The sequence below is a fragment of the Strongylocentrotus purpuratus genome, unplaced genomic scaffold (assembly GCF_000002235.5).
Source record: "Strongylocentrotus purpuratus isolate Spur 01 unplaced genomic scaffold, Spur_5.0 spur5_scaffold_2, whole genome shotgun sequence".
Taxonomy (NCBI): Eukaryota; Metazoa; Echinodermata; class Echinoidea; order Camarodonta; family Strongylocentrotidae; genus Strongylocentrotus; species Strongylocentrotus purpuratus.
Genome location: NW_022145605.1, coordinates 21,059,242 through 21,071,392, shown reverse-complemented (window position 1 = coordinate 21,071,392; position 12,151 = coordinate 21,059,242). Strand labels below are relative to the sequence as shown.

Here is a 12,151-nt window from a genome sequence, read left to right as displayed (position 1 = left end):
AGGATAGAGAGGAGGAGCAGTAAGATTTTGATGGGAGGGAGTATGCTGGCTCTTACACCCCCCCCCCCCCGGTTATGCTCACTATTCTTTCGTGTATCAATCTTTCATATTCTATCATCACTCTAAAAATAAAAATAAATGACTATACATATACATCGGTATGACAATACTCATACGAATATCTAAAGAACAATGTAATGACGCGTTCATACGATGAAAACATTTTGTTTTAAATTATTATTTTGGTGAATATACCCGAATACATGGGTGTTACCACGTTTACCATCAGATTTTCCTTTTTGCGAAGTGAATAAAGTGCGTGTCTCTTTTGTCGGTAAAGGATTTTAAGAGGGGTATATTTACATTATTGTTGTACAGATTTCTGTTTTTCTCCTAATACCTTTTGGATAATGCCTTATTGTAGCATGTCTTTATCATGTTTATGAGAAATTTCTACATGTATAAAAATCTTCTATACGTTTTTTAATAACTGTCTTATGATGTACACCAGCCCTTGGTTTAATGCCACTGACCTTTCCTATCAGCTCCCCTTCTCTCTATTTTTAGTCCATTCCGCCTGCCTCCCTTCCCCTCCCTGCATCCTCTTTCTGCCAACGGAGAAAAAGAGAATTACGATTAAAAAAAATCGTATCTTGTATACTTCAGTCTATAGCTTTTTTGTGTTTGCCCGAACGTAATGCATTTGACACCCTCATCCTGCCCGCGGCGTACCCTTAAATTAAGTTTGGTATCATTAAGGAGCAAGGAGAAGATAACACCTTGGGGATGGATGGATGAGAGGGATGCGATCCAGCGATGCTGGTGGTGGTGGTAGTGGTAGTAGATCTATGAGATGCTTATAGTGCTTTAATAGTTTGTGAGGCAGTGTAGCAAATGAATAGAAAATACATTACGATTTGAGGTATCATCCACCTCATGGCAACTATTTAATAACAGTGAATCCCAGCCTGGCTCCTGGCCCTGTTTAATACAGTTTTTACAGAGCTTTGTTTATATGTTTGACTGAATTTAATTTTCCTTTGTTTCTGCGTCAAGACAGACTGAGGTAGTCTAGGTGTTGTGCGCAGTACCACGTCTTATTGTTTTGTTTTTCTGGCTTTTACAGTTCAGCTTGGTTCATTGAATTCGTTATTTCTTTCGATAGTTTATAAGCAACACTTTCCTTTAAAAAACCTGTCACGAGTTTAAAATATATATAGGCCTATACTGGATTTCTTGAAGGGGGTAAGAGTACAATGTTATATTAAAAGAAACATGTACGTGAATTGGACACCTTCCTTTCTGTGAAGGGGACACCTGAATATTTCCATCGCCCCCCCCCCTCTCCCCCTCACCCGCCCCTCTCTCGATTTGTACCCCCTGTCTATCTTTCTGTCTTTCTCTTTTTTTTTCTTTATATCTCATTACGTCCTCCTTTCTCTCTGTCTCTCTGTCTCTCTCCCGGTGCGTGAGCGGACATCATCGATCTTAAGGGGTGAAACTGAAGAGCGATTAACAACTAACGATCTCAGGGCTGTTGTATGAACGACTACATTAGGGGGGAAAGTAACAAGATCGGATACAAATAATGGCAGACGAGGAGTTTAAATGAACAGCTAATTGTCTCCTCTTCAAAGTCAATAGGCATTTGGGTTTGCTTAGAAACAGACGTGGTGGTGCGGCCGTGCTAGGGCAGGCAGCTTCGAGTGTCATCCCATCCCCGACAAGCAGGATTACGGTGTTTGGTTACGCGATGGAGATTCACGCAGTGCCTCTAGCTGGTCGTTGCGCTTTCTGAGTTCGAACCCGCTCACTCTTGCTTTCTCCCTTCCTCCTCTTTATAGCTCCAACAATACGATTTCTATTTCTCTTCTCCCACCCTCCTTTCCGTCTCCTGTTCCTCCTCCACTTTCTTTCTTTCTCTCTCTCTCTCTCTCTCTCTCTTTCTTTCTCTCTTTAACTTTTTTGCTCTCTTTCTTTCTGCATATTGATGATAGAAATATGGTGCTGATCATAATGACAACGACGACGATGATGATTATGATGATGATGATGATGATGATGATGATGATGATGATGATAATAGTGATTATTGAATATCAATAATGATAATAATAATAATGATAATAATAATAATAATAATAATAATAATAATAATAATATTAATACATATAATAATAATAATAATGATGATGATAATAATAATAATATTGATAATGACAATTGTATTAAAAATAATGATAATGATGATGATGATAATAATCATGGGATCACTCATTCAGTCAATATACTTAGCATCTTTTTGAAGGAAAATTGTCAAAGAAATCAGCTACCTTTTTCATGTGAGTTAAAGTTTCAGAAAGGAAGACGAAAAGACATGTAGAAGAGTTAGATAGATAGATAGCAAAATACGGAGCGAGAGCAAACGTTATCGAGATAAAAAGAAATATAACCCGTTTCCAACAAAGAGCAAAGTGTAATACAGCGTATACTATAGCATAATGCATGCTGATGCTTTTCTGATTTATAAGGGGAAAAAAATCGTTTGTCGCTTGTAGTCTAAAATGGCATGGGTATAAGATAATGGACTCTTGTCCTATTTCTTTCTATGATCCTGATATAATTGAAGATCGTAAAATGGTCTAATTTCTTAAATCAGATTGATTTTCCCTCTTCTTGTCTGACTCCGCAGCGCTTCTTATTACTACAAGGCAACGAGAGAGGGGGTGGTGTTTCAATACAATGCCTGCAATGTTATCCAATTATGTGATTGCAGCGTAGGCATAGAGAGTCACTATACGGAAGGGAAATGAATTAGTCTTTCATTTAACGGCGACGTTTTGATCTTTCCCGATTCATGTTCGGGTCTACAGGGCCTTAAAATGGTTTCCATTCAAAGATGGCAGGTACCTCTTTCTTTGCAGCAAAATTGAATCGCTTGTCACCTCTGCTTTCAGAGCAAAAGTTCATGTTTTCTATCTAATTTGTTTAACTGTCAAAGAAAATGTTCAATAGATCATGAAGATTCGGAGATATTTTGTATGACATAATGTCGCTTCGATCTCAACTATAGTCAAAGAAGAGCGGGAAGATGAAAAGTACTGTACTTTATTAAAAAGGAGACAATGAATATGTGATCAGGGAAATGAAAGAGAATTATGCTGGGTTCCTTTTGGGGTTCAGTACGACGTGTCTTAACATAAATCGCGGAGAGAATTACTGGGGTGTAATTTGATTACGACCCCTTGTTTAATCTCATATGGTGCCTGATGCTACTGACATGTACAGGCCCAAAATGATTTGTTCCCCCTTTTATTTCTGTCTGCAAATATGTCGAATGAGAGAGAGAGAGAGAGAGGCCGTGATTGTACTCATACATTCATTGATCCGCTAGCCTTGTTAACATACAAAGCCGAAATTACATTTTATTTAACGAAATTGATGTCATCTGTATGCCCAATATTCTGCCAAATGAATTTTATTATCGGCTGGCTTGAATGGGGCTGTATAGCAATGAATACCCGAGTAGGAAGCCCTAACAATGAGATATGATTAGTTTATGGGCAATTTTCACATCTCTTCTCATAAAAAAAGGGAGAGATTGGTGGCAGTTAAGGAGCGGAGAAAATCAAATTTGGTTATTAGGTATACGCCTTGAGCTCAGCCGAGAGACCCCTGTTGAGTTGGGGGAGTTCTACGGCCGCGATCGCGACTCTCCGCGAGGACGTACGTCGTTGGCAAGCCCTCGCTGCAGCGTATGTGATACATAATATAAAATCAGCAAACTTTACGACGGCATTTTCGTTGATTTGACAAAAATGAGGGTGATTTAATGAATTGTAATTAACTCGAGAAATCAAACAACGGGGGTAACATGCTGTTCTTTACCCAACAACCAAGTTAAATTGATACCCCTCCCACCACTACCGTTCGAAGTGTAATCGCCGAAGATCGGGCCTAAGATCAAGTCATCAATTCATGGGGCTAGATGTCCTGATCGGCACCCACTGCTGTGCTAGCAACCGCGCAGGGGACGGCCTGAACAGTGGGGTATCTTTTTCTATTACTCCTCCTCCCAAAAACATCATTATTTAAAGGAGACTGTAGAATTAACAGATGAAAAATAATAAGTTGTTCCATCTCGTCTTCAACCTTCGGAGGTGCTGCACTCCGCCCCGTAGAAGCGACTCTATCAAATTCATTTAACTACGTCAGGATGGAGTGACAGATTGTTTAACGTCCGATTTTTTTTCTTCAAGTTTCTCTTTTTTGTAATTGAGCTAACCTTAATACGGGTATAGAAAGTTGGGTCATGATCTAATTTACAATCGCCCAACCTTATCTTTTGATGACTAATTATGATTATTCAGGTTCACCTGTTCTTTAGCAATATAATGATTTATAGTACATACTGGTAAGATTCATATACGTGAATATTCCAACAACTATTGGTCGAACTTTGCAATTAAAGTGGATACTCTTTAACGCAATATTATTGTGAAACGAAGGCATAGATATTTTAACAATTTTTGGTAGCGGAAATCTTCAGATTTCAAGAAGAAAATTGTGAAGTAATGGGATAATATCTTCACACTGCGTACAGGTAAACACTTATTGGTATATAGCGATGACAATTTTTTTTCTTCCATACTTACAATTATAAAAAGATGCAACGAAAAATAATTCTCAATTATTACATTAAGTGAACATTTTTATTTATTCGTATATAAAGAAGAGAAATGTAAAACAACACGCAAATCTCTTCCCTATATTTTCCATACTTTTCAATTCATGAAAAAAAACTAAAGTTACAAATGTAAACCGTATATTACATGAAACGCGATTAAGATAATATGAGGAAGGCAATTCAAACCATCCAAAGTGTTTCAGTTTAATACGATGTGCTAATATGAAGGTGGAATTGATACAGGTCATTGCACAACATTTCATTCACTTCGAGTGAAAATAGATACTTGGAAATTATAAATAGATGTATATCAAAATGGGAAGAAAATGAGTAAGGTTGATTTATTTTTTCTTGAAATCCCCATGGATGCTTCCCAATTTCACGATCAATAGTGCGTTAATTTCAAGTCCCTTGTTCCAATATTGTCATGTCTTCATCTGTCATAACACCATCTCACACCCTCTTAACGCGCCTCTCTACTCTACCCTACTTTCCCTGATTCTCTCTGTCTCTCTCTGTCTCTCTCTCTCTCTCTCTCTCTCTGTCCGTCTTTGTGTGTGTGTCTCCCCCCCCCTCTCTCTCTCTCTCTCTCTCTCTCTCTCTCTCTCTTTCTCTCCCAGCTCTCCTGGCCCTCTCCATCTTCCCCTCTCCCCATATTTTCTTTACCTTGAGCTTTCTTGATTCGATTTTACATTTAGGCCAACCTGTCTTCCTTTCATCTCTCTCTCTCTCTCTCTCTCTCTCTCTCTCTCTCTCTCTCTCTCTCTCTCTCTCTCTCTCTCTCTCTCTCTCTCTCCCCCCCCTGTCTTTCTCCAACCCCCTTCATTTTGTTACGTTTTCCTTAATTACCTTTTTGCTTATTCCCTCAGTAAATTTTCTTTCTTTTTCTTAAATCTTTAACGACCCCCTCTTTTTTCGTTCCCTGGTACAGATACACTACCCCCTTCCTCTCCCCTCTCTCTCTCTCTTATCTTACTCCTCCCCTCCCCCTCTCTCTCTCTCTCACTCTCTTTTTTACTTTCTTTCAACTCTGTAATTTTTCTTTGATTCCCCCACAATGTCCATCTCGCGATGAAATCACAATCCAACAAAACAACAAGAAGTATAGGATTCTCTATTTTCCACATCAAATAAAAGAAAATAAAAGAAAATAAAGCTATATAGGATAGGGAATAGTTGCGCTGACTGCAGCGTTAGTCAACTTACCGGAGCTGGGAGCGAGTGCTAAAGATCGCTATTTTCACACCCATAGCCCGATGTAGGGAGGAAGGCAAGAGGAGTCTTTCAGCTGCCTCTAGTCCCAGACGTGGCAAAAATCGTTGGCAGAATGTCGAGTGACCCCGCTAGACAGGTGGCATCGGGTCCCTGTATCACAAGCAACGGAAAGGAGGGCCGTCATATTGGCTTCTCCGCAAATAATACAAACCCTACTATCCATTTAACCACCTTGGAAAGAAGAAGAGAAAAACGAAACAATATATCTATCAGAGTATGTTTTTGTTCATTCTGGTTTTGGTCGTTGTTTATCCAAAGTGCAACGTAAGCCCCCAGCTGAAGTTGTGGAAAGCTAATCGTTACTTTTCAGCATTGAGCCTTGGTTTGGTGAAATTCAGACCATTGATATATATGACTAATGATAACCATCACTCTGCTATTATATCAGCATAGGAGTGCGATGGAGGGATTTTCAAACTTGTCAGCATCGCGTGCTTCAGAATAGCATGCACTTAACCAAGTTTTTGTTTCACTTAAGCCTGTAAAAAAAAAGTCGTACAGACTTTCATCTCACTATAAAAAAAAACATTCTACAGGCTTTAATGTGTAAAGATTGCCATGCAGGTATTTATATTTATACACATTGGTATAATCACTTGGCACTTGGGAAGACTTTAAAGGTCTTCCCGAAGATGAATGAATGACTACGTTATACATTTCATAATAAAAGATATAAATTAGCAATCATGATTATAAAACGGACGGAATTTTTAAAAAAGCGGAAAATTAAAAGAAAAAAGATGAAAAAGATAGGAAACCGATGATGTAAGAGATATCTTTCACAAAGGCAAAACTAGTTTTTGATACGGATTCTTATTTCTTTTAATCATTATTCTGCTTTTAGATTTTTTAAAAGAAATGTGTGCATAAAAATGATGAAGTAAAGAAAAATTTGTAAAATTAACTGCCACGGAGGGGGAAAAAAAAGTTGCGTATTAAAACTATTAAAACCTCCAAACTAGCCAAAGAACGGTTCGTTCTATAGCTAAGGGATTACTCTGGGAAGTCATTAACTTCAGACGAGGAAATATGTGGTAGAAAAACACTTTGCAGCGCTCAGAACGAAACTCTTACAAATTCTGGAGGAAGCTATTGTTACAAATACCCTGACCCTTGCAACAGTTATAACTAATCCTCCTACGAGCCATTATTGTGAATAACAATATTTATACAATACGCGTTATACTCCGAAAAGGGGCCTCGTGGAGCCCTGTTCGCGAAAAATAGATTATTAATGAAGTTTTCTTGCAACAGCGCCCGAAACTAAACGAAACGCCAAGTCGGGGTTGGAGAGCGGTACGTGTTTGTACAGAGGGGGTAAGCGCGTGCTAAGGTTTGGGGCGATGGGGGCACGCGTGGACCTAATGTGGGGCTCTAGGGGTATGGTGAAATGCGGGGCGGCTTAACAAGTTGGACCTGTTTTACTTGAAGAAGTTAAAAGAAACGAGAGGAGAGGGAAAATGAAAGAAAGAGAGGGATAGAGGGAGAGGGGAGAGGGGGGGGGGGGGAGGGAGAGAGAGAGAGAGAGAGAGAAAGAAAAAAGATGACTGGGTTAATAGAAAGAGAGAGCATTATAAATGAATAAAACATCGGATGGAACAAAGTATCACACAAAGTTTCTTGGGATATGAGATCGATGAGCTTCTTTCTAAATTACTACTTGCAATTTTGCTGAAGGTTTGTATTTAGATAGACATACTGTTTGATTCCCCCGAAGAGTCGTCACGAAGGTTTTTTCGTCTTAAATTCCCCTGTGAGATGTTCGGAAATTAATATGCTATTCATCACTATTGTTGGCATTGTTTCCTCTACACATTTAGCTATCGCTCCTTGGGGTAAACTCATTATGACAGTAATTCATGACTCTTCAACTCTCTCTGAAATAGATCCCTTAGTAATGATGATCACACCATCTTGAAAAGCATAAAACGCGTCACGGTTTAAGGGGGAAAGCATGAAAAGCGACAAGTATCGCTAATCGGTGGTGTTTATGTGGAAGAATGCAACCTGCTCCCATCTTTCTTTCTACCTACCCCTCCGCTGCAATACTAGTCAAAGACAAATGAAAGTCTGAGATTTGATCACAGCTCTTTAATGACGTCCACACGTCGCGCTTGAAATGTTGTCACGACTAGGATCAAGTGGCCCCCCTTTTAATATAAAAATCACAGCGTGATGTGATGCGGAGGATAATCAAGGCTGAAACAATGATCCGTTGAAGCGGATGATGAAGAAGATGATGATGATGAGGATGATGGTGGTATTGATGGTGGTGGTGGTGATCGTAGCTGTGGCGGTTATGATTTGGTATACAGAACTAGAGATAATGGACTGGTGATGATTTTCATGCATCTACGTTTGATTCCTCACGCATACCTTAACACGCTTTTCATTAGTTCTCACTCGGGGTGAAAGTGGGTTCCTACCAGTCTACCACTCTCCGAATCCTCAGAGGGATCGGGGCTCCTTATAACGGGGTGTTGAGACGTAAAATGACGGTCCAATTTATTTGGCATTTATTTCAGAAAAAGGGTGCGAACGTGGTGCTAAACCAGACTTTAGGGGGAACGACACGATCCCATCAGTATTGTACAAAATAATATTGCTATGATGGTAGGGGAAATGTAAGATGCGGATTACGGCAAATCAAAGCATTTTGAAAACACACATTGAAAAACAAACTGTTTTTAATTAGCGAGTTATTTCCACGCATTGCACTTTGATATGAAGAATATAGTATCATATTTGTTTAACTGGAACTGTGAGAAATAGTTATCACTCATAAGGTCTGAATCATGGGGAGATTTTTTTTGTTATTTGATCCAATATTGATTCTCTAATTCTCCTCAAAGTAACGTACCCTTTTCCCAGTATAGAAGTGATGGCCTTACAGCTAAAGTAGTATATCCTAAAGCAAATGCGACTTAGCTAAAATATAGTCTTTGCTAGGTATTTTATGCGCATATTAGCTTTGTTTTTAGTTATCATTTATTATGCAAATGACATAGTTGCCTCTTATTTTAATGTCTCTGGTGTGGTTATTTGAGGAACTGTATAATTTCAATTTTACTTAAATTTAGTTTTCTTTCTTTTTAATCTGAAATATTTGGAATCCAAACGCAATGTTTGACCACTATCGTACATTTTATCTGTATGGTCATCATGCTTTTACCTTTTACCCTAATTTATTTTCTCTCCCTCTCTCTCTAGGCGGATGTTCCCGACCTTTCGTTGCAGCATCACGGGGCTGGAGCAGAATGCCAAGTACATTCTCCTCATGGACATTGTCCCCGTGGATGACACCCGTTACAAGTACCACAACTCGGAATGGGTGGTGTCCGGTAAAGCAGAACCCCACATGCCCAGCCGGCTCTACATCCACCCGGACTCTCCGGCCACCGGGGCGGTCTGGATGAAGCAAGTGGTCACCTTCCACAAGCTCAAGCTGACCAACAACAACTTGGACCAGCACGGACATGTGAGTAGCATTGTAAGCGCTCATCCACGTTCTATATGTTTTTCTTGTGTGTCAAATAGAATAAGCGTTTTTAAGCAGAAGTAATGACTAAGTAGAGAGAGAGAGAGTTGTCAAAGAGGATGAAAGGCAAGATTAGGGTACTAAAGCTGTGTTGGGAAAATAGATATTAATTATTGATGATCACAATGTAAACATTATTGCATGTGAAAATACGTATTTGTTAATGTGAATCTATACAATTTGCAATGAAATTATACATTTTTGAATAAATGTATACATTTCCACATTAATATAAACTTTGTTTAAATCACAAAATCTATAATTTTGTTAGTGATCTTTATAATTTCGCACAGTAATCACAAACTCATAAAAATACATTTACACTCGGAAAAACTTCCACCTGAGTCTAGGCCTATGTATTAACACATTTTTACAACAATTTACAATTATCACATAGATATGTGTATTCACTGTCATTATATATATCCTGATGATTCTAACCCATTTTTCAAAATATTCAACAGGAATTAAAAATTGAATAATCTTTTGCAAGAAAACCTTACACATGGATATCAGTTTCGAAATTCTTCTCTAAATGTCTATATTCATAATTACGAAATGAGATTCGACGGTTTGGCTGAGATGAATTAAAAGGATTATTTAGGGATTAATAAATAGCAATAAGTATTTGTTATATCAAAGTATATTAAATTCGATCGTCGTCAGCCTTCAAGGATGCATTACTTGATAGTTTGTACTTCATACAGCATCACCATTAATTAAATAATGAACGAAAAAAAAAAAACTGCTTGTTCGAACTTTGAAAAGCATTTTGAACCAGTATTTGTACTTCTCTCCATTCAATGTGTTTTCTTCGTATCGATTCTGAAATTGTGTTAAATTTACCCGTTACAATCCAGCCAGAGCGGGAATGAATCAGCCTTTCCCCCCGCTCCTCCCGGGGAGGGAACGTGGCAATAATCCGTGCTGGGGGCATTTCCTACACCCTCTCCTTCTCTACTTTTTTTGGATTCCAATAGCCTAATGGAGGCCCCGTGTCTTGCCCTGAAAACTGTCAAAGACCCCAGGAAAAAAGAGGTCAGACGTAATCTTACAAATGAGTCTTCCCACCAAATCCCGCTCAAACTCTCTGTTGCATCATCATTATCAACAAGGTCTTTACGTTTGACCGAACATCATTATACCAACTTACTACGGTAGATATGAACGTAGCAGGGGTATATAGATTAGAAACCAGACAAAAAGGAAGGAGGAAAAGAGAGAAAAACAGTTCTGTCGTGAGAATTGTTAATCTCGTAAGTCGCCCTTATAACACCGCTAATTGGGTTTATGAGAGCCCAGCATGGTAGGGATGACTCCCCATATCGCATCGCTAGATTTATCTCCATTTCAATTTCTCGACCGTCCAAGGACGCGCGCGCTCTTTTTTGGTCAAAGACTCGACTCGATACACTCTCTCCGTCAGTCATGCGAATGCACGACCGTGCGTGCTGTTGGTTCTTTTCGCGCTCACACTCGTTGCACGGTGCCGAGTTGTGTGCCTTTAAACATACAGACCATTTAGGCGCGCAAAGAAGCGAACACAAATTTCGTCGATACAAATCAGATCTCGCATGTCGACCGTGTTAATGCCACTTAAGTCTGTTAAACGGGACGGGCTCGAATTAAAAAGATTACGGGATTTATTTCACTACCAAAATAGTAGTAATTCTCATCGATGAAATGCCTGTCCGCCGTATTTTTTTTCTTGAATGAGTCGAATTGGTCGAATTAAAAGATACAGCGGGGAAGTGGAGTTCATTTTGGCGTATTCTACCAAATATCATTTATATTCTTTCCTGTATTATAGCTGTTTGCGTTTAACAGGTATCGGGCATAATCTAATTACCCCATGGTCAAGATCGCTGACGAAAATAAGATTATTGGTTGGAGATGGATTAAGGTCAGATCTTACGCAAATTGTTTAATACAGTCATTAGGCAATACGCCTACACAATACCGAGTCCAACCGGTGATGACAATGACTTCGTTAGATTCGCCCCAGAACCTTAAACCGCTCGGAAAGTTTAATAGGCCTATATCATGTCCATTTCGTTTAGGGATAATTGGGTAAATACTTGATGGAGTTTGGTATCCTTTGAATGACGCCATTTAGGGTTTGTGGGACTGATGTGGAAAAATTAAAGTAACACATCGCACAAAACCAATGTATTGGTGACACCTGTCCACCTTACACCTTAAACAAAGGATCAAAATCGATATCAGTGACTAGAAATCCCATCAACCCTTTCTAAACCGAAAACAATCCCATTCAATAGATCGCAAAACCTTCGTCGTTGGAAATGCCACTAAATCCGTCCAATTTTAACCTGATGGTATCTTTGTTTAAAGTAGCACGGACAGTCACTTGGGTTGAGAAACTATATACAAAAGCTCATTCATAATAAACACAAACCATGGACCCTACCACAAAACCATGCATTATAAGTACGGATCCCACCTAAAAAACGAATTTATTATGTCCGTATGTATATTTATTAATGACAAGGAATTAAGAAAGGAGAACTTGTTTGATGAGGATCATCAATTACCTTTTCTTTCACTTGTTCATAGCTGTTATCAAATTGATAGAAAGGGGGACAAAAGAGGATTATTGGTGATGACTGGCTCAATCTGCACGTGGCTATATG

General features: G+C 38.9%; 1 protein-coding gene across 2 annotated transcripts in view; it reads left to right on the top strand.

The window, feature by feature from the left end:
• LOC592389 (T-box transcription factor TBX3) overlaps positions 1–12,151 on the top strand; it is a 59,356-nt gene that overhangs the window by 22,756 nt on the left and 24,449 nt on the right. The window contains exon 3 of one of the 2 annotated variants that reach the window (XM_011681887.2): positions 9,173–9,440. In XM_011681887.2, coding sequence (XP_011680189.2) covers positions 9,173–9,440 — 268 coding nt within the window. Of the gene's footprint in view, positions 1–9,172; positions 9,453–12,151 lie in introns of both variants that reach the window. The other variant, XM_791917.5, reaches the window with a different exon arrangement.